We start from the raw sequence: 24,138 nt of genomic DNA, 5'->3' as shown, positions 1-24,138 counted from the left end.
GCTTTCTAAGAATTCACCAATGAATAAGGCAAATAAACACGATCATCTATTCGCCTTATTCGTTGGTGATTTCTTGGATAAAGTTGATCTACTCTTCCATATTCAGAGCTTTTTAAAGCCTCAACTACCTATCATAAATAAAATTATGAAACTTGAGGAATGTATTGTGAAGGGAAAGTGGACAGAATTTTCAAAGCCCTTTTAGAAAACCAAAAATCTCTGTATAGCTTTTGGTGCGGAAACTTGTTCTGTAAAAAAAGAAATTTGCCAGCAAAGCATTCTAATGTAAACTCAGTGACATACTCTTTAGTAAAGAAGATGATTCTGCCGAACAAATTCAGGAAAAACAAATTAGCAATTTGCATAGAAAACACCCTCTAGTGGTGGACAGCTGAACTGATTTTTTTTCTCTCTCTTGATTTCTTTCCTATCCCACCAATTATGTTCATGGTTTCCCATTGGTTAGCTCAGAACATTTTTAATTTTTTTATTATGAATGCTCCCTGTATTTTCAAAATCATATGGAATACTTACTGGCTTGTGACACCATAAAATGCCCCGGCTTCATCTTGTATATTCGTATTGAGATCAGCCTGCATAGAGAAATCAAAGATAAAACAATCAAGACATTGTTATGCCATTAAAAACACTCTTGTAAAAGTTTAACAACAAATGACCGATTAAAGGTGGTCGTTTTGTTTATTTGTAGTGATTCCAGAAAAACCTTTAAGAAAACAGAAGGTCTGCTGTGCTTAAGAGACATTCAAAACTCACTGGTACTATTTAAACGTACCATATTAAAAGAAATCACTACAGTCAGACCTCTGTGCAACATAAATCCTAGATACATAATAAAAATGGCTTTATAAGCAAGGTAACTTGATAACGAGTAAACCCAGTTAGCTATATATAATTATGTTAGCGAGGACCATTTAAAAACATGTTAAAAATGTGGCGATGTTATACCAAAGTCTGATTCTATATCATGATGTTGGGAAAGAGTGAATCCATATTGTGAGCTCTAAACATATAACATGTTAACCTGTACTGTGATTCAAAACTCATAGGGCAAACCAGACTTGTGGTGATATAAGACACATAAACAAGAATTTTTGATAATAAAATGTGTTGTTGAATCATAATAGCAAAGACAACAGAGATCGCTTTCAGAGTAAGCAGAATAGCACTTCACCAGTAGCTAATACCATATTTTTGCATACCTTTGGATTATTATCATATCATATGTGATACCAACCATCTGAAGATACAGAGGATATAATGTACTGCTTGTCATTGTTTGGTGCAGCATGACTCTAATGATCCATGAAAAACGGAAATTCAATTCGAGGAGGCATGTGGTTCCATCTTAATGAAGTAAGCCCATTTTTAGAAAGATGAATTACCCAAACACCACATTTCTACTCAAATTGATTGAATATGGTGAGCCCATGACATAGAACCCGTTTCCACAATCTCTCCTCTCTTTCTATTTGTTTTTGTAGGTTCGTTGATTACAAGGGGCATTACTCCTGGGCATTGATTACAAGATTCCCCATTATCCTACCTCCTCCTCTTAACCAGATCATGGTCCACTGCTCTGCCTCAATGAAGAAATTTTAGCAGGTGATAGAAGACCTGCGTTATGCTGGAAAAAGTGTGTATATGTGTTGTTAACTTAACATGAATTTTCTTTCTGTGTAATGTTTGTTATAGTGTTGCCATCTGCCATCAATTTTTGCCATCCAGTAATATAGACAAACGTGAATCAATCCAAAATAAATCCACCCAATTTGCTCATGACTGCTGGTCATCTTTTGTTTCTGTGTCCGGACTCAAAAATGAACTTCATCTCCTCCCTCCCTCTACTCTTCATCTCATTACTTGATTAACATTGTTATACAAAATTTTCCATGGTCAATTCAACATAGATACCTCTGATATCTTAGCCAAACCATCCTACATATCTAGAAGACTCGACCATTCCCTTAAAATAAAACCTATTTTTGCTTCCACTGACTGCTTTAAATACAGCTTCTTTCCTCATATCATTGGTGAATGGAACAAACTCCCAAGCTCAATTGTCAAATTCCCCCACTATCACTAGATTTTTATCCAATATCAAACAATATCTTTGTCATTCTCAATCCCATCCTTTTGTAATCACCCTGTATATGTTATGCTCCAAGTTAGAAGTCCAGCGTCTTCATGAAGTGGCCAGCTATTTTACATATCACCCAGATTTTAGACACCACTTCACAAAGCAACCGATCCGACTTCTAACTTAGGCCATGACACATGCACAGACTTTTGTGACATAAAGATAAAACTCGGAAGTAAACTTACCCAAAACTTCACTAAAAAGAATGCATTTTGTGGCCCTTTATCATAAAGCTCCTTCAAACCGCCTTTCTTCTCTGGAAACTTGTCATATATCTGTTTTATGTCCACAGTCTGAAAGCATCCGAAATTAATAAATTACTGGCGATAGTAAGTTACATGTTATGTTTATGTTCTTACATTACATAAGTTGGCATGTAAAATTTACATTTTGTTCCAATGCAATAAATAGCCCTGTAACAGTTATTTTCCAAAAACAACTGAGAAAGGGACTGCAAATACGAAAACAGCGAATATGAAACCTACAAATACTGAGGGCAGACTATGTTTTTCAATTATTGTCAGAAATAAGTTGTAACAGCAACCCCAAAGTAAGTCATTTTTAAAATTTGCTGTTTCGAGTGTGTTTGTACTCCTGATCAATTTGAACCTGATTTCCTAGATGAAAGTAGTCCCCCTCCGAACAAAATTTTTGGCTATGGGCCTGCATAGATGCATCTCATAAACATTCTTTTCAGAGAATTGCTAATGAATTGGTACATGCCGAAATATGTGTTCTGAGAATATGTATGGCCCTAAGGTATTATTTATTATGTTGTCAGAGTTATTTGTGTTTTATGTTCTAGTGGCACTGCCATTATTTTCAAAATTAGAAGCGATGCCATCTATCTTCAAGAGTATAAATGTACATGATAAAGATGTAGATTTGTATTTAGGAAGTTTTTGTCTGCCTATATTTGCAGCTTACCAATAGAACTGGGTTTGCACACATACAAGATGCAACTTACTCAAGAATTAAAGCTGAATCAGATCGTTGGCAATTAAAATTTAAAAGATAAATGAAAAACATGCAAGAAAAAAAAAATCAGATTTTTCTCATGAATCGCCCAATAACGTGGTCAATTCTCACAATGAACAAGATATGAGAATGAATAATCACCTCCAGCAAAGGATCCGAGTATCCAGGTAATCCGGTGATGTGAACAAACAGGTGCTTTTGATACTGAAAATTAAACAGGAAACTCTTGAGTTGACATGAAAGCCAAGAGAAAAATTAAATGTTGATGAATGAATGCATAATGAATTCTCATTAAATTTTAATGAAAATAGATTTTAAAAAACCTTGTAAGAGAAGAATATAATACTTACGCTGTCTGGGTCTCTCCTAGACTCCATAAATGCAGAGAATTCCACCAGTCGCAGCTTGTGCGTTGCAACCATTCTTCCCTCCCAAGGAGTCGAAGGTGGTGAATTGAGCGGATCTATTCCACCTACTGATGAAGGCGGCGGCGGCTTGATAGGCATGCTGCTGCTATATGGCTGGTTAGCAAATGGCTTCACGCTAAGAACAGAAAATGACAAAGAATTTAAGAAAAGTTGAATATTAAAAATGATTGAAATTTTCACATGGAATACAAAGGAAATTCTCAGGAGCATTAAAATAACTTACTCTTCCGATGGACCTGGCTGAGTGATGCCATGCTGCCAAAACTAAAAATGAAAATAAAAACAAAATAAATTCAGTAAAAAGCAAAATGTATGGATATTGTTTACGAGCGCTGTATGAAAAAGATGATAGCACACATTTACTCACAGGTGCAGTTGGATAGGTGACTGAAGGTACGAGTGAAGCCGCTAGGCTGACAGCCTTGTTTTGTATGGCTGAGGCTGAAACGATCTGGGCGGAGGAGAGTGATGTGAGGGATTGCAGAGCTTTCTCCTTGGCAGCCTGGTCCTGAGAGGAAAACAAAGATACCACTTGAGCTGAGGACATGGATGACATCGACTGCAGTGCAACATCCTTTGCTGTCCGATCCTGCCAGAAGGGGTAAAGATGGCAAACATTGTTTTTGGTTTGTTTTTTTTTTCAGAGGAAAAATGGAATATTGATCCCAGTAATCCTCTCCATAGTAAATTTCATGATTTTCACCAGATGGGGAGGGTCACCTAATCTCGAAAAATAATACATTGACACATGAAATCTTTGCAATAAGCTTGGTACAATAAGAGAAAAAATAATTACGAAATGTTTTGGAAGGAGATGGTAAAATTAAGTGCAGTGGTTCTTAGCCTGTGGCCATAGCCCCCCCCCCCCCGTGGCTCAGTCGTATTTCAGGGGGAAACACGCAAAAATCAATGGCGGGCCACCACACAACAGACAGTTAAGGGAGCCACAGAGAGCTGTGGGGGGGGGGGGGGGGATGCTGATCTGAAAAGCATTTAAACAAAATATGTAAAAACATACACCTACAGTATTTTCTCATTAATCTGGCACATATTAAACCAGGGTTACGCCAAATTACTGGAAGGCAGTTGAAAAATACTCATAATCCCACCAAGGGCTTTACTTTTTCATGGGCAAGTGGGGTATTTGCTCAGGATCTTATAATTTTTAAACGCCCCCCCCCTCCACAAAAAAAAATTCAAACCACATAATACCATTAATTAACCAAGCATCTTTGATGTTAGTTACATAATTTTTGCTTTCTCATGGCCCCTATCATGTCAAAGTCTGGTCCTTAACGCACAGTAACATAGGTGATAAGGTTTTCGTGGCCATCATTTGATGAAAATTGTCTATTCAGGTTCAAAGACCGTCATCTGGACACCAAGAGAAAAACAAGTCTCTTTCATGAAAAACATCATTCAAAGACCATTTTCAAACCAACCAAAAAAATATGTGAAATGCTGCCATTAGTGAAAGAAAGTCCAGTGACCCTCTATCAGCATCAGAGATCTACAAATACCATTCACATGTGGCCAGGTTTACCTTGGAATCACGAGAAGATCTGTAGTCACAAGAATAAAAGAGCACAAGTGGTGCTGCAGAATGGGCCAAGTCAGTGGTAGAGGAGCATGACTATTACTGACAGCCACATTGCACAATTCAGCGAAACACAGGTAATAGCAAATGTTGAACCTTTTTTTTCTTCATGCCTACAGAGAGGCTATTGAAATCTACAAGCACAACAAACAGCTACAACAGAAGAGAAGAAACTTTGAAATTGAGCAGATCCTGCAGCCCGGCTCTAAGAAGAATATGAACTTTCCGCTTCTGAAGATCCAGCAACAGAATGAAGACAACAGCCAATCATGTTCTTGAAACCTAAGAAACTTTTCCAATTTGCCACCAGCCATAAGATCAACTAGCCAATCTTTCTTTTCTTTCTTTCAAACCGAGCACAACTCAAGTTTATCACTATGGCCAATTTACTACCTAGTGAGTTGCGCCGAAGTGTAAGTGAGTGTACCTAACAGTCTGAGTGCGTATCTAGTGTTGTGTCTGATTTTTCAGTACTGCCAATTCATGTCTTAAAGTTAGGAGCCACAGAAAACCAACTTCAGCTGACCACCACTGTGGCACCCCAGAAGGGTTTGAACCCTGGACCTTGTGATGAGAGTCCATCACTATGACCACCAACTGACCAATCGGCATCTTACGTCCTTGAGTGGCTTGGCCTATATTACTGTTTTTCAACGGACCAATCAGAAAAGGATAATGCCACGATAATGCCAAGCCATTCGAAGGAGTGAATACAACCCAAGATTCTAGAAAATCTGACTTTTGTTTCACTTTTTATCAATTCTTCTGAAGATGCCAACCACTAGTGTTGGGGAAACATTAAGGATTAACTCAAACAGACTAAGGTCTTCGAACGCGAATAGACAATTTTCATCACAGTAACATGTTTTCCTCTCCTACACACAAAGGGAGCCAGCCTGAAACTGTCAGATTGTTCGACTGGTCAAACTAGCACACAGTCAAATTACAGAGTCTACTGTACTTTTACAATCCATTACCTGTAGATACCCCATAAAAGAGAGGCTGACATAGGAAAATCGCCCCCTTTCAAAAAAACCTGTACCTGCTTATGGTCTGACAGGAGTCTAGCACATTATAGGCTATTCTATAAACACTCATAAATTCTATTTAATAAGTACAAAGGATTTTGTCTGGTTAAGAGGAGAGGGTGGGAAGACAATAGGCAAAAAAAAAAAAAAGAAATATTGACTTATTACATGTTTATTACGCACATATTCACGTCTAAAACCTTTGACCTCAACACACAATATGCATATCCCTCTCCTTTATAAAGATAAATTGACTTTTGCTTGTATTACTGGGGGGGGGGGGTGTCACATAATTTCAAGGACCCAAATTTTAACAAAATATGCATTCACCACTAACCAAACATCTTTGTCATAGAGGAAGCACTTTGTGCGGGGCGCTATCAAGCCAAAGTTGGCACCAGCTAAGTTTTAATATTGTCTTTATCCTCCTTATTATCATTTCTTAGGTTATTTCATGTGTGCTTCTGTGAATTTTAGCATGTTAAGTTTCCTTTATTACGCCTACAGTGCATTTAGCACACATCAAACATATGCTGAAGAAAACCAACCCAGTGATAATTTTATAAGATCTGTAAATAGGCATCAAATTTTCAATGTCTTGGAGCGAGAGATATCTTCTGATGGGAACACTAAGGACATTTTTTTACAACCAGTTTGGTGATAGAAAAAAACCAATAATAGATTATATATGAATTATGAAGTACAAGAGGGAGTCACGCATACCTTTAACTTGGACTGTATCTCTCGTGCCTTACGCCTGGCAAGCACCTGTATGTGACTAGACACCTGCTTTCTTGTTCTTGTCTTTCCCGTTCTCAGTTTGATATACCGTGCTATTAATTCATTGCGACCTGTAATGATAATGAATAATTAATAGCATAATTATATATATATTATTATAAATATAATATAATTATAGCATTAATAAGTTCCTTAATTAATGCTAATGATCACTAATGTTATTTGTACCTATTCTGCAAGTAAGGTCGGGATTATTACACTATAAAAGTTTGATAAAGCATCTTTTGTAAAACTTAAAAAAGAAAAACCAACCAATAAGTCTATTGGTTGCATTTTTCAGTTTTTATAAAAGAACTTTTATAGTGTAATACCCACCTAAAAAGTATTAAAACATTTATTCTCTGCGAACCAGTGGTTCCCAACACATTCAGCCAGCAAAACACTACTACTACTTAACCATACACGCACCTAATACACATTCCTCTGTGGAATTTCTAACAAATTGGTTCATGCCAAAATTTGTTTTCTGTGTGTATGTGTGGTCCTAACTTATATGTTGTTATATGTTATGTGTCGTCAGAGTTGTGCTTGTTTCGGGTTTTTGCTGGTGTTGCCATCCGGCTTCCATATTTTGAAGTGATGATAGTAAATTATTAAATTTTCATGTGTAAATATCATGTTGAAGGTCTGCCTTCTCTCTGTAGAGACACTTTTTCAAATGAAAGACCTGCTCACATTTGCGCCTTTTTGGGAACCATTGCTATAAATCATAAAACAATGAACACCATTCAACACAATACCTGAGGATAATTTCTGCATGAGCAAGTAAGGATTTTGCCTAGGGATCTAGCACCCTACCTACCCCAAATTTGAAGGATGGCCTCATATTGAAACAACATATATATATTCACTTAGACCATACTAGTTTTATATATGAGTCGTAAATCCCCTACATAAGGGTGGGGGAAGGCGTTTAAGGGATCCAGAATGGGATGAGGTCACTGTGATGAACCCACATTTTAGGGACCTAGGTTTGACACAGTTTCATAATTAAAATTTTCCATGGAGCCCAAGGGCCAGTACAAGTCATACTGTGATATTTTTAGATATTTAGAATTGTAGGATGGTATACAGATTCACAAGGATTTAATGTAATGTACAGTGGCATCATAAAGGATGGACCAACAGACGGCTAATCAGGGGCTCCATTTTTTTATGAAATTACTGTATTTACTCACATATATGTGACGAGGTATGATTTTAGAGATCAAAATAAGTAAAAATATATTTATTAACTCAACTCCTTATTTTGTTTATTCACAGATAATAGCATAAAGATTTTTAGGGCAATATGACATACATGCAGTGTGGCCTAAGTTAGGGTATTATTTTATGGGGTATTTCTCTGAATAAATTCTCAGGGGCACTCCGAATGGTGTTAAAAATAGTATGGGTGCTTAGGCAGCCACTGTGCACCCCCCCCCCCCCGGCTGTGACACCCCTGTTGGAATAATTATGGGCTCCTGAAGCAAAGGCTTCTGAATCAAACGGGGGGCTCCCGAAAGTATTGAAAACTTTCACAAATTCTGATGTTATGTCTCATAAATTCTGGAACTATTCCTCTCATTAGCTTTCATTCATCAATTTTTGATTATTTTATTAATTTTCAATTATATCACTCCTACATTTTGGCTTTTAATTTTTTCATCCATACTAAACTTTTATTAAATGCTGAATTATCATTTTCAATTGGGCAGAATTATCATTAGTTCTGGAGTTATTTCTTAAATTAATCCCAATTTTTCATTGAATATTCGCTTGCACATGTAGGATGACCTAGGTTTGCAAAGCAGTGAAAACTGAATAAAAGCCTTGTGTCCTATTCTTGAGTAAATACAGTATTTCTCTCACCAATTCTGAATTTTCACTAACTATGAAATTGTTCCTCTCATTAAGTCTGAAATTATTCCTCAAAGAAATTATAAAATTCTTTCATTAATTACAATTGATTTTCATCAATTATGAAGTAATCTCTTTCGATAATTCTGAAGATGATTTATGACACAGGCATAATCGAGCTAATGACACAGGCATAAAGAAACTACTACTCGTGAAAACAATTTTCTTAGGTTTGTATAGGTGGGATATTAAAAAAGAAGAAAACATTTGGTGTATTTATTTATCACTAGCTATAATACCCGGGCAATGCCCGGGTACAAAAATGAGAAAAAAAACATGCTACGAACTTGTATAACGACAAAAATTAAAGAAAAACATTTTGCAACATGCATAATTACAAAAATAAATAAAAGAACATGTTTCGAACTTGCACAATTGCCAAAATGGTAGAGGAATGCGAATTTGTATAATTACAAAAATGCGGGAGATAAATCTGGATGATTGATATAGATTAAACCTTGTAATCCAAATAATAAGGATTTTGGCCAAATGCCTAGCTATAATACCCGGTGCTGCCCGGGTTTTCTTTAATGAGGCTTTTTGGATCATGTGATATCTCCCTTTTTCTTTGAGGGACATGCAAACTGTGTTCACGAATATGGCGACTTCCTGCGCTACTCACTCATGAAATAAATCTAGATTAAATAAACGTAGAAATGAATAGTTTTTTTTCCCTTTTTTAAGGGGGCGCTAGGTATTTCGAATCCCCCCCCCCCTGAACTTCCAAGTTATCCATCTGCCTGTTCCAGCTTCTAAAAATGCTTAGTTAAAGCTGTGGAATTTTTTCGATGTACCTTTTATGGGGCCCATAATTAATTTTAAAATATCCTAACCCACGTGAATTTATGCAGTTGAATATCAAAAGACAATACGGAGATATTAATTTCAATGGTTGAGAAGACGTATATATAAAACTTGAAATCAATGTTATTGCATGAATATCCAACTCGAAAGTAGGTCCGGCTAATTACTTCATATTTAATTTTCTGGTCTTCGTATATCAATAAGCGAACTCAATATATATTTAAAAAATCGAGAATTCAATACAATTTTGAAAATTGTTGATGTGGCGAAAATCCCATCAAATTTCCGCATTTTTACAGTAAAATCGGCAATTTTAACACTGATTCCTATGAGTATCACCCTTTTCCTGAACCTCAAAGCGACGCTGATGATGATTATGACGTCCATTCAAAAGTCTCATTACCGATAGTATTGAAAAAGGGGCACACAAACCATTACAAAGGCATAAACTGTTATACATATAGCAACAGGATTAGAAAAGTGACAAACCATTGTAAAGGCATATACACGTCTGAAACGCATTGCTAGGAAACCACGGTAACCAAAGTAAACATTCCGAAAGTGATTGTTGAGTCCCAAAAACCATTCTTGTCCAACCGTTTTTTGCCCATTTGGGGCATTTGCCCTGCTCTGACAAAATTTTAAAGTAGCCTATCGTTCAAGTCGGGGTCCCATTTGGTATATATGCAAAATTTGGTGACGATCGATCTAAAATTGTAGATTTGTATAGAGAACATACACACAGACAGACAGAAAATCAATTTATGACATGAATGTCGCTCTCCACTTGTTAATACAAGATATACGGAAGACTGGATGTTGTGAAGATATTTATTATTTGAGATGTTAATTTTTTAAGGAAGGAAAAACTCATCTCTGCCTCCACCGTCCATTGCATGGTTCCGTTCGGCACATATACGCTCTAGCGAAGGAAAATCTCTATCTCTTCTGTAGCTTAGTGGTCAGAGCACTCGTCCGGCAATCGAGGGACCCGGGTTCGACTCCCGGTAGAGGCAGAGATGAGTTTTTTCCTTCCTTAAAAAAATTAACATCTCAAATAATAAATATCTTCACAACATCCAGTCTTCCGTATATCTTGTAGAAAATCAATTTTATATATATAAATTTCCCTGAAATACTTGATCACACGTAATGTGGGCATACCTTGTGCTTGGAGAAAAATTGGCAATCATTGGCTAGCCAAGACAAGACACATTCCACAATAATTCCATTGACGGCATCGATAGCTGAATAGAAAATAATTACTTCAAATTACTTAAATGGTTGTTTTTATGTAACCATCTGCCACTGACTGATCAACATTTCTGGAATTTAGAGAAATTGTGACGAAGAAGACGAAAGCTCTCAATGCTCTGTATTTCGCACCAACTAGCAACAGCAATCTATACCAATCCATTAATTAATGCTCAAAACTTGAAACATAAACTAAAAGACGTGCATTCAGTCTGCAAACATGTGAAAAATGACCTTTTTGCATACATAGCAAAGTTCACTATTGCAGTGTCAGAAGGTGGTGGTCAGACTCACTATGTATATTATCGAAGGGCAATCCCAATCAGAGCACACACACGATTATTGGCCTCTGGAGGGAGCACAAAAAGCTTATGAGGGGTGAGGCACAATTATTTCTTAAAAGAGAAATTTTGATTTATAATCCTTCATATAGCATTGAAATTATCAGAAATTAATTATAATAACATGTATAAAGGTATTTTTTTCCCATATTTTATTTTTTAAATATTTTTTTGATTGTCTGGGGAAGAGCACACAGGGCTCATCCCCCTTCCCCGCGTACGTCTCTGATCCCAATATGCTTTATTAGGAGGTAAGGGAGGGCCGAGCTGAGACGAAATTTTGCAGACGAGCGGGGGTCAAAAATCTGCAATGGCCCCGAAAAGTATATCTGAATTTTTTTTCCAATAAGTTCGAGATTTTTCCTAACGATATACAGTCGGATTCCGTTATAACGAACTCCAAGAGACCGGAGAAATCATTTCATTGTAACGAAATTTCGTTGTAAAGGAATTCCAGGTCTTTGCATTTTTCCAAAGAAACTTATCTGGAGGATTAGAAAAGTGTTCGTTATAAAACGAGAGTTTCGCTTTAACGGCATTCGTTAAAACGGGATTCGAAATTCGTTAAAACGTGATTCGGGTATCTAAAATTTTTTACCAATAATTGAGATATTTTTTTAGATATTTCTTTAAATACTTTTTATCATTATTTTTTTTCCTGAAAACAATTATAAAATTATCTCTAAATGATTCTAAAATTATATTAGAAATATGTTAAAAATAATTCTAAAAATTTTTTTAATTAAATTCCCTTTTAATACAAAGTAGCTATTTTCTTTAAATGGTCAGCAGGCCACAGCAAAAAAGCTCAGAGGGCCACATTGAGCACCCTCAGTTCTACAGAAAGCTCAAGGCAAGCATTCATAGGTCTAAGGTGTTAGTAGCTGATCAAAAGCAGTCGAGTCAAACGGGAAATCGAACCAAAATCGGTAAAGTTTTGCCAAGCCTTCAAAGTTGGCGCTTTATCCCCCATTTTTCTATCGTGATGCCAAACATAAAGAGAAATTATAAGGCCGGTCGTCTACTGGAAGCTACTACGAGTGAAAAAAAAGTCGTGGAATAGAAGTTACGTGTAAGCGCAAGACCAGTGTTAATACACAGCGCCAATACGAATCTAGATGTGTGATTCGCGCATCAAAAGTTAAATTTAATTCTTCAAATTCGTTGAGGAGTGAAAATACTCCTTCAAATTACAAATAATTTTTTTTAAAATAGTTATTTTTCTAGTATATTTTTTTAGATAGGAAAAAGAAGAAAAAACATCTCTCTTTTTTTTTTTTTTACAAAAATACCTCTTCAAAATTATATTTTCGGATAATACTGCGCGCAAGACTACTACGGCTTTGCGCATACACGCGACATGTTATCGCTCGTGGTAGCTTCCAGTGGATGACCAGCCTAATACCAAGGTACTTCCGTCAACGTGGGCCCAGTCGATATGCCCGAAATGATAAAATAAAACTCACCTGATTTGCACACCAGAACGCATTTATCCAACGGAGCAAAGATATCATATCCACATGGCCCGAACGAGTAATTTCAAAATAATTCCCCAGATACTTATTCACATCATGGACACACACACACCGAAAATGAAGCTTCATAAGACCCCGCAATCGACAACTTTCACCAACGAAAAACCAACTACAAAATGCAAACGTTAGACAAAACAACGTTTTCTTTTCGACGAGAAGTAGTACCGCAAGAGATTTTTTAAACTTCTTGTTTTGCTGGAGAAAAACTCTTCTCCCTCTCTCTCTCTATGTCTCTCGCAACTGCCACCTTAAGCTATTCAGAGCATCCCCTCCACCTCCCTGGAACGCATACACATTCCAGAAACCCTTTCTCTCCCCTTTGCACGATAAATGACAAAGTTATATAGCATGTATCTAAAGAAGAAACACAAGATGGAGGAGCAGCACAAGAAGTCTTAAAGGTGGAAAAACACGTAAGAGGAAATACCAACGGGAGAATGTTTTTCGTGGAAGAGGACGCACATTTTTATGTAGTGGAAAAAAAAACAAAAAAAAAAAACACGGAATGCCTATAAGTGCATAACCCCTCTTCTGAATTATCGCGAAAAATCTCTCAAATGAAGGAGAAGAGAAAGAAAAACTACATAACGGGATGGAATGCGTTGACAAATGACGCCATCGTCCAAGAAATGATATTTTTACAAAAAAAAACCAAAAACAAAAAAAACTCAAATACACAGTAAAACTTCGTTATAAGAAGTACGGCTTGTAAGCTTGTAACGAGAATCTCGCTATAACGAGTGATTTTCAAGTGATTGTGAAATAGCGAAGTTAAAGATAAAAAAATATTTGGTTATAGGAAGCTGAAAATTTGGAAGAATTTTTTAAAAAAATTTCTGGCATATAATTTCTCACTATAACCCTTTCAGACCCGAGCATTCATTTTTTTTTTTTTTTTGGAATTTTCAAAATGTTTTTACATTTTTGATACTCAAAAAAATGCATTAAAACATAAATGCTAGCAAATCTTTTTTTTTTTCCATTTTTTTGTGGAGAAATAGATGGAGAAAAAAGTAGGCTATATAAGTTCTCTCTCTTATTTTCACATACAATTTTTTTCCACAAGTTTATTGCTAAATTTTATATAATTAATCACACATTTCCCGTAGGCACTTCCTCTTCGAAGACATCATAAAAAATTAGGGCTGGGAAACGATTACAATTTTTAACTGGTTAATCAAATATTTTAATCGATTAATCGAATATTTTTGTGACCGAATAATATTAACAGATGCTGTAAAAATATATTTCACCGACTTGATAGCTGCCTTCATAGAAAGAACGACGCGAGTGATTTGATACTAGCGAGCACGGGGCAAGGGTGCCACTACTATTAATCTTTGCTAATTTTTCCGACACAACCTTTCTTTTGAGGTAACGGAAGTAAGTTGCTTTGCATCAGTCCGGGGTTGTGAGTGGTTCTATCTATCTATAAAAATATATTTTATTCATTTCACTCACCTATGCGGTCAATGTAAACAAATGTAAGAATAGGTTAAAAAATTAAGGCTACCCGCTTCAAGGAATTTGATATACTGAACATATAATTGCCTAAACCTGTGATTTCTTCATTTGGATCTTGTCGTTATTTGAAAAAAAAAAAATAGGTTATTTTTGGTTATTATTCACTGATTTCGAAGCTACTTTCGATTATACTGTTTTGCTATCAAACAAAGGATAACTACTTATATATCAAACAGGAGTTTTCCTAGAAAGTCCTCTCGAATGGTACTTGTGAGGAGATGAACTGATGCTTCCAAGAATACGAAAAACTACTGCTCATAGTGGAGACAATAAATTTTGGTAGTTTTTAAACCCCCCCCCCCCCTTTGATATAGAACTTTCACAGCGACACCTACACTCGCATCAAACTCAATTTGAAAGTTAAATCATCAGATTTCATTGAATCTAATTTGATCAAAATATTGATTCAAATATTTTTAAATATGGTCACATCCAAAATGTTCTGTATAAAACATGATTTTTATGACACCTAATTGGTTTTTTCAAAAAAAATCAAGTTACTTCACAAACTTTTAATGAAAATTTAAATCGAATTGATCGAGTCGATTAACTCAACTAAAATTTTTAACTGCGATTAACAATTAATCAATTAACCGACCCGATTAATCGTACCAGCCCTATAAAAAAACCTCATGAAAGTTCAACTTCCAGTACCGCCATCTGATGAAAGCCTCCAAAGTTCATATTCATCATATTTCTAACTCAAAACTTACACAATCCTTTAAGTCAGGGCTTAACTCCCGAGGTCAAAAGAAAAAATTCTGCAGTGAGAAAAATCAACCCATACATTTGTGGCATCAGTGTCTGAAAGTTATAACACCAAAAAAAAAAAAAAGAATTCTCAAAAAAAATTGCCAATTTCCCCCCTTCTTTCTCTTAAACGTGAGGACTCTTTATCATGGTACATGCTCCTCGTGAAAATTATTCTGGGGTACTTCGAACAAATAATGTGTGTGTGGATACGGGATTGTTTTCCGCTTCTTCCTATTTTTGGCGCCCCCCCCCTCCACTATATACATTGACCATATGATGATTTTATTCGACTTTTGTCTCTTCCAGTGACTAAGAGACGGGACCAGAACTTGCAGTTTAAAGTCGTTTCCTAATGACAAAAAATCGTGCTAAAAATTTTCAGATTATGAGAAAATGTTGACGAGTTCATTAAGCCATGGAATTGAGCAGTGGTATGATAATTGACTTCTTATTGTTGAATTGGCTGACTAAATCGTTTTGATAATACAAAACTCTATGTAAAAATGTTGCTGCTGTGAGACCAAAAATCAGTTTCATGACTAGAGTTTGTTTCTTTGATATTAACGAATGAACATATCTAAAAGACGTTTTAATGCTGGTAAAGTAGCAATTTTCTACAATTTTATAACTTGACAGAGCAAAAAATTGAAATTCGCTGATAACGAGAAGTCCTTTATAACGGCAATTTTCCTCGTGATTGTGAAGCGTCGTTGTAACGGACTTTTACCTGCATTTAACTAGGATTCCAAACTTCTATAATTACCAAAAATTCTAGCTCGGATTCGTCGGAAAAATTCGAATAAATTCCTTGAGGAAAAAGTTCCGTTCATTTTTGTGTTTCTTATACCGTCCCTCCGTCAAGAAAGTTTTTCCAACAATGTCTTCAAGAAAAATTTTCAACAATGCCTTTAGCAACATCATTCGATGCCCTCATCGAACTTTTTCCAAGAATGCCTTTTAATCAACAAAAAAAAATTTCGAACAAATTTTCGATTCGTATGAATGTCTCCCAACAATGTCTTAGTCAAGAACGTTTTCCTAACGATGCCTGAAACAACAATGTTTCCCACAATCCTTCCCCGAGAAAATTTTCTCAGCAATGACTTTAGCAACAATATTTTTCCACAATCCTTCCTCAAGAACGGTCCCTCAACGTTTTTCCAACGATGCCTTTTCGAAAACTTTCCCAAAAATGACTTAAGCAACAATGTTTTACCACAATCCTTCCTTAAGAACGTTTCCCTCCAACAATGCCTTAAGCAACAATGTTTTACCACAATCCTTCCTCAAGAACGTTTCCCTCCAACAATGCCTTAAGCAACAATGTTTTTCAACAACGATGCTTGCCTTCTTCAGAAAAATCTATTCTAAATACTACCAATAAATAAATTTCGTTCGCACTCATATAGAGCCAGAATAACTTTCCGAGAAGTTCCCCCCGCAGTCTGCACAATATAATGCTACTTACGAACACACATAGTTCGGCCAGTGAAATAACATGCACACACACAATAGCATGTATAGAATTTCAAGTCACTATCCATTCGCAATTCATAAAAAAATAATAATAAAAGCGGCATTTCGCGCAGGCGGACGTGATTTCCAAGTGAATTGGCGAATAGTATCAAAAAATACTCACATACTAAAAAAAACCTTTGATAGAATTTTTTTTTTCAAACTATTTTCTTTTCTTGTCTTTTAGCAATTCCTGAAGCAACCAAAAAAATGTTTTTCGAACAATGTCTTCAAGAAAGTTTTTCCAAAATGCTTAAGCCACACATTTTCCACAATCCTTCCTCAAGAATGTTTTCCTCAGCAACAGTGCCTTCAAGAAAGTTTTTCCAACAATCCCTAAAGGAACAAAAATTTTTTTCGAACAATACAATTTTTGTATTAATGCCTTCCAATATTTTTTTCTAACAATCCCTTCTTTAAGACTGTTTTTCCATCAACGCCTTCACGAATGTTTTTCCCCAATGCCTTTAGCAAAAATGTTTTTCCAACGATGCCTTTAGCAAAAATGTTTTTCCAACGATGCCTGAAGCAACGAAAACATTTTTTTCAACCAATGCTCTAAACAAAGTTTTCCCAACAGCACCTTAAGCAGAAAAAAAAAGAAAAAAAAATTACGGACAAAATACAATTTTTGTATTAAATGCCTTCCAACAATGTTTTTCATAATGTCTTCCTCATGAACGTTTTTTGAACGATGCCTGGAATGGAAGCAGCAATGTTTTTCCAAGAATGTCTTCAAGAAAGTTTTTCCAAACCGCTTTGAGCAACATTTTCCTCAATCCTTCCTCATGAATGTTTTTCCCCCAACAATGCCTTCAAGAAAATTTTTCAACATATTTTCTCTGTGAGAATCAAGAACGTTTTTCCAACGGTGCCTTCACAAAAGTTTTTCTGAAAAAGCCTTAAGCAACAATATTTTTCCGCAATCCTTCCTCAAAAATGTTTTTTCTCCAACAATGGCTTAAGCAACAATTTTTTTTCAACAATGCCTTCAAGAAAGTTTTTCCAGCAATCTCTCTCTCTAGAGGAACAAAAAAAAATTTTTCCAACAATACATTTTTTGTTATTTGTATTTTGATGCCTTCAAACATTTTTTTTCACAATTTCTTCAAGAACGCTTTTCTAGCGATCCCTCGATAAAATTTTTTCCAACAATGGCTTCACGATATTTTTTTCCGAAAATGCCTGGCGCGTATCCCTAAGCGAAATGCGATAATTCATGAAATTCTCGGAAATTCTATATGATAATATTCCAACAATAAATTAACAGATTCAAAAAAAGTTCGGTTCTAAAAAACGGGTAAAACCGGGACATTTTTCAAAAAAGACGGGATGGGGAAAAGAAACAGACTCGACCGCACAAACTATTTAAATAACGTGACAAACGGTAACGATCACGAGGGCTAGCTAACGATCAGGCTAGCTTCCTAACCACTAGGCGGTCGAGTAGTTAGGGAGCTAGCCTCTCACTGTGCAGGTCTAGGTTGGGGCATGGATGTCTACTTACACTAACAAATTCTCTGGACGGATCATGCTGATCCCTTGTGAATACGCGAGGATCACGTTAGTTAAAAAAAAAAAAAAATGGAACTGTTACTGAGAATGCGGGACATAGGGTCTATCCGTGCCGAGACTAATTTTTGAGTGATTTGTAAAAATCACCCCTCCCAACAGCAAGCTCTAGATCCACCTCTGCCTTAAGCAACAATATTTTTCCACAATCCTTCCACAACAAGGTTCTCCTCACCAATGTTTTTCAACACTCATAAGCAATAATGTTTTACAAAAGTTTTTCCAAAAAATGCTTCACAAAAGTTTTTTCAAAATGCCTTAAGCAACAATGTTTTTCCAACAATGCTTCACGAAAGTTTTTCCAAAAATTCCTTAAGCAACAATGCTTCACGAAAGTTTTTCCAAAAATTCCTTAAGCAACAATGCTTCACGAAAGTTTTTCCAAAAATTCCTTAAGCAACAATGCTTCACGAAAGTTTTTCCAAAAATTCCTTAAGTAACAATGCTTCACGAAAGTTTTTCCAAAAATTCCTTAAGCAACAATGCTTTTCAACAATGCAAACAGCAACGATGTTTTGAAATGAATTACCTTTTGGGTGAGACAATATACTAGGGAAAAAACAACGTGTGCAGACATCTACACGTTGTTAATATATGGCAACGATGTTTGCTCCTCCAGAAAAACCTGCACTAAATACTCCCAATAAATAAATTTCGGTCAGTCATATAGAGCCAGAATAACTTTCCAAGAAGTCCACACCACAGTCTGTGTAATACAATGCTACTCATTCACACACACACATATACTTCGATCGGTGAAATAACACACACACACAACAATAGCATGTATAGAATTTCAAGCCACTATCCATCCGCAATTCAAAAAAAGATAAATAATAAAAGAGGCATTTCGTGCAGACGGACGTGATTTCCAAGTGAATTGGTGAATAGCACCAATACTCACATTCGAAGGGAAAAAAAAAAGACTTTGATACAAAATAAATATAAAAACAGCAACTTATATATAAAACTATTTTCTTTTCTTCCAGTAGTATCGAGCGAAGACAACAACCGCATCCGACGACAACGACAATAGCAAAATAACAAATGATATAAAAGAGCACCAAAAAGAAAAAAACCATCCAGTGACTTTTTTCCGGAAAATATCACGTTTATTGGGGGGGGGGGGACCAAAAAAAAAAAAGTGAAAGGGGAAGAGAAGCCAAGTAAGAGAAGTGAGTGGACCCCAAGCAAGCTCAAGAGATCACAAGTGGAAAAGCCTGGGCTCCACACACACACGCTGGTGGAAGTAGTGGTGAGGGCGGTATACAGCCTCGCTGTACGGAAATATATAGACAGAGCATAAATTCACTTTACTATGAACAACACTGGGTAAAAGGCCACACCGGGGTAGAAGCAGAACAGCAGTGCTCCGGATCCAGGACGGGCGGAGGTAGGGGGGGGGGAGAATAACACCCCACACACACCTCTTCCACCGCGTCTCCTTTAACCCACCCGGAACACGACAGGCGGCGCTGGAATCGCCCCAAGAATTCCAGGAATGTGCAATTACAGAGCTCTGGTAGTAGTAGTAGTAGAAGCTCAGAGGGGAGGGAGAGTGACGTCACAGGCAGTGAAAGATAGGAACATATGATCTGAAGGAGGGCTCTTGGATATGTTTGTGAGGGGAAGAAGGAGGGAGGAGGGTGGGGTGCACGAAGCTTCGGTTTAATTTCGGAGAAAGAGCGCAACTGGGACATTCCTGAAATTCCTCGAAGAGAAGGGAGACCCAAGAAGGATGGTGGGGGCAGGGGTGGGGGGTGGACGTGCGTGGGTGGAAAGTGAGGGGGGAAGAAGCAGTGCTGAGTAAGGAATTCCAGGAATGTCGCTCCATATATATTTAATTATTTCGGGACGACTGGCCTCGCGGATGGTCATGGGGGGTGGAGGATGGAAGTGGTACTGGGATATCGGTTGGGGGATACAGTGAGACGGACGTGGCGGCGGGGAGGACGAAGAGGGAGCTGGGACGACGTGAAGCATGATCTTCCATATAACAGTGTATGGGGGGGGGGAGATAGGAAAAAAAGGACCAAGGGTTGGTTGGTCGAGAAGACTGGCAAAAGAAAACACGAGAGAGGTTCGAAATAATAAAGAGAGAGAGAGGATAGAAAAAAAATATAGAAGGGAGAAAAAGCTGCATCCCCCCCACCTCAGTACTTCATTTAATGCCAAGAACGGCGACGGTATGCAATTTCTTTCATACTTTCACCCAGTTGCTTGTTTATATAGAACAGTTTATGAAAGGAAAGACTTGGCTGAGGCTGATGATGATGACTATGATCTCTTCTCTTCTCTACGCCGCACAGACAGACCCATCGCAACAAGCGACCATCTCTCATCTTTCTTTGAGCTAATCACAAACACGACCACTGACCAGATTGTGACTCTCGTTCTGCTATCTCATCGGTGTTTCTCACCCGAGGTCCCCGTGGTCGAACACCGGGGAGTCAAGAACCGCTTGGACTATGACGTAGTCCGCTTAGAAACTCACGTTTTGAAGGTTACTGATCCATGTAAGACGTATACACTGGCCTCCGGAAGCATGGGACGCCTTTTTTAAAATAACGACACCACTCTAATCGTGTCCCTCTGAATTGGACGGTTAGTGGAACACAAACACGTGGTACTTTGACGCACAGTCCCTTCATGTAGAGCAGTGGTTCTCAACCGGTGCTCGGCGGAGCCCTTGGGGCTCCTTGTGCGCTCTCCAGCGGCCCCTCGAGGAAAATAAAAAAAACCAGTAAAATTAAAAAATAATAATTATAAATGTTTTTAAATAGTAAAAATAAATCAGTAACTTTGATGAATAATTAAAAAATGTTCCTACGGGGCTCCGCCGTAGAATTTTTTTACTTAAAAGGGCTCCGCGAGTCAAAAAAGGTTGAGAACCGCTGATGTAGAGCAATGATTCCTAACGTGGGCGTTAACGCCCCCTGGGCGGTGATGGAATGTTCCAGGGGGGCGATAGAAGCTACGGGTATAACATAGGATCCTATGGGTTGGATTGCGTTGGGGGGCGATGGGAAAGAAACATTTCTGAAGAAGGGGGCGAGATGGGACAAAAAAGGTTGGGAAACTATGATGTACTGGCAGATATTGCCGTACCAAGTGACGTTGCAACAATGAAAGCAGGGCCGTAACTAGGTTTTTTGCCACTCGTCCCAGTTGCCCCTGGCCCCACACTTCCGGCCCTAAATGGACGTAGCAGTTGTGGAGGTCGCTCGTCGATTCCTCTTGGCTACTATAGCAATATACCGATCATCAGAGGGGTAGTGGGCACAGGTCTCCGGACCACTTTTTGACTTGTTTGGAATTTTCTCCATAATTGATGTACAGTAAAACCTCTCTTTTGCTGACACCGGCAGACAAAAAAAAATTCGTCCGTAAAAGAGGGGTGTCCGTTAAGAGGGGTTTTACTGCTATAGTAACCAAGAGGAATCGACGTGAGACCTCCACAACTACTACATTCACGATTGCAGCGTCACTTGGTAAAACAATGTCTGCCAGTACTGTGTGCCGAAGGCTCCACGTGAAGGGACTGTAAGCACGAGTACCACGTGTTTGTGTTCCACTAACCATCTAATCCCGAGGAGGTAAGATTAAAGTGGTGTGGTTATGTTATTATACAAGCCGTCGCGTGCTTAACTTTTGAAAGCCAATGCATAACCGGAAGGAAAGGATACGAATTTACTCGTCACCGTAACAATCCGTGCACTGGTATGAATTGTGTGTGTGTGCGCGCGCAACTGACTTTTAATGAAATCTGACATCTTCGGCTGAAATCTTTTCGGAAAACCTTTAAACTGAGAAACGGGTTCGGTCAAATGATACTTTCCAGCAATTACCGTTTCAATCATCTTCGTTGATTGGATTCCTTCTATATATGTATATATTTTTGGTATAAAGAGAACCAATCTCAGTGGTGAGACGGTGAAACCGCAGGTGATATTGGGGGGGGGGGGGGAATAAAACACTGAAAAATCAACTTATCAGAGGCAAAGAGGTTATTTTGGGTCCACCCCCCCCCCTAGTGTTAAGTCTCAACACAAAAGTTCTTTTCCCCTGAGTCACCTCCAGTCAGTACTTGAGAATAGTCACCTTTTAGGATGTGATTTCGATTGCACGTTCGCAAGACCTCGTGCATCAGAAACCGATGAAGTGATTACGTAACTGCAGCCCAACATAATTCACCGTTTTCGCGATGTGACGGTGATTCCTTCAACTTCTACTTATAACTAAGATTGCGCACATAGTAGGACGAGGTACAAGAATTGCGACTAGGAAGAAAAAATCTCATAGGGGAGGCGGAAGAGTATGTGCTGCGTATAGTAAAACAATAAAACTGTTTTCGTCGCTAATATTCTACACTTCTGTACCTCCTGGTCACCTCACTATGCCACGTCGTAAGAAACCACAGAAATCTCTCTTGTTGCCAAAACTATAAGATCGGGTCTACTGTTCTGAGGACGCCAGAACCCGCATGAAACACTATGATCAGCAGTTCGAAGCCAATTCCGGTTGTCAGTGTGTCTGTCAGAACCAATAAAACTGATTTTAGTTAACGGACAAATTCGGAAGGCAGGGAGCAAGAGATTTTGAGATTTTGAACAGGGTACACTATAAAACACATATAAAAGACCAGAATCCACGGTCCATTCCGAACGTCTGAACAAAGAAATCCATGGCCCAAGACTTTAAAAAAGGTAGTTGCTCAGGTGTTTGTTCGAAGACCATTGTTTCTCTAATATGTTTTCAAAACCAACATTGTTCGAGGCATGTACGAAGTTCGTTGTTGTTCAGATCATCACTGCTCGAAGAACTTCTCCAAGATCATGGTTGTTTGGAGCATATCTCAAAGACAATTGTCAGTTCGAAGCAACCTTTCTCAAAGACAATTGTCAGTTCGAAGCAACCTTTCTCAAAGACAATTGTCAGTTCGAAGCAACCTTTCTCAAAAATAATTTTTTGCTCAGAGCAGCACTTTTCAAAGATTCTTGTTGTTCAGAGCAGCACTTCTCAAAGACGATTGTCGCTCAGGGCCATACCCCCCCCCCCCCAAAGACCGTTGTCACTCGGAGCACTTTTGAAAGACTTGTTGTTCGAAGCAATTTCTCTCGAAAATCATTGTAGCTCGGAGCAGTACCTACTACGGGTCACCACTCTGAGCAACACATTTGAAAGAACATTGTCGCTCAAAGCAGCACATTTCAAAAACTACTGTCACTCAGAGCAACACTTATCAAAGACCATTGTTGCTCGAAGCACTTAAGTGAAATCATTGTTACTCGAAGCACTTCAGTAAAACCATTTTTGCTCGAAGCACTTCAGTAAGACCATTGTTGGTGTGACATAGAACGATAACTTCCCCCCGCCACAACAAAATCGTCATTGAGACAATATCACGCGATCTTTCTCTCCCCCGATAACGGCTTTCCTTCGTTTCAGTCGGCCCTGACTCACAAGAAAGTTTTTACTTAAAAAAATCTATTTTACAACAACACGGCGAGACATTCTCATCGATTTTTCAGGACGACACATGGTATTAAAAAAAGAAGAAGAAAAAAACGGAAATTCCAGTCAAGTGAGCTGTTAAAAACCGCCATCTTGACGCAATTCCGATAACATTAAACACCAAGCCATCAAATAAGAACAAAAAAATAGTAATTAAACTCTTCCCTAAGCTCAATATCGACTATTCCAGCGACAACGACACACACCGATAAATGAATACAACGGGGAAACAATACAGGAAAAAAAAACCACCTAATAATGTAAGACGCGCAGACACATTCCGATAAGTGTCATCCGATTTCTTCATAAGTATCGATCCACAATATAATAAATGAATGATACCGGAAATAAATATTAATGTACGCTTATTTTTATATTATCATTTTGAAGAAGATAATTTGATCTGGTAATCAAGAAGAACGTTTCTCCATTAATAC

At 37.7% G+C, this 24,138-nt stretch overlaps 1 protein-coding gene across 4 annotated transcripts in view; it reads right to left on the bottom strand.

Moving 5' to 3' along the window:
* LOC149089048 (transcriptional enhancer factor TEF-1-like) overlaps positions 1-24,138 on the bottom strand; it is a 116,467-nt gene that overhangs the window by 7,171 nt on the left and 85,158 nt on the right. For 2 of the 4 annotated variants that reach the window (XM_089236881.1, XM_089236896.1), the window contains exons 3-9: positions 6,913-7,040; positions 3,932-4,072; positions 3,788-3,828; positions 3,487-3,679; positions 3,278-3,340; positions 2,344-2,451; positions 535-593 (exon numbers count right to left, since the gene is read on the bottom strand). In XM_089236881.1, coding sequence (XP_089093007.1) covers positions 535-593; positions 2,344-2,451; positions 3,278-3,340; positions 3,487-3,679; positions 3,788-3,828; positions 3,932-4,072; positions 6,913-7,040 — 733 coding nt within the window. Of the gene's footprint in view, positions 1-534; positions 594-2,343; positions 2,452-3,277; positions 3,341-3,486; positions 3,680-3,787; positions 3,829-3,931; positions 4,154-6,912; positions 7,041-24,138 lie in introns of all 4 variants that reach the window. The other 2 variants (XM_089236874.1, XM_089236889.1) reach the window with 1 other exon arrangement.

This window comes from Pholcus phalangioides, unplaced genomic scaffold (genome assembly GCF_987345545.1).
Source record: "Pholcus phalangioides strain wild (caught in Gottingen) unplaced genomic scaffold, Ppha-v1.0 ptg000002l_1, whole genome shotgun sequence".
In the NCBI taxonomy this organism is placed as follows: Eukaryota; Metazoa; Arthropoda; class Arachnida; order Araneae; family Pholcidae; genus Pholcus; species Pholcus phalangioides.
The sequence above is the reverse complement of the archived record's forward strand: the minus strand, read 5'-3'. Positions and strand labels throughout refer to the sequence as shown.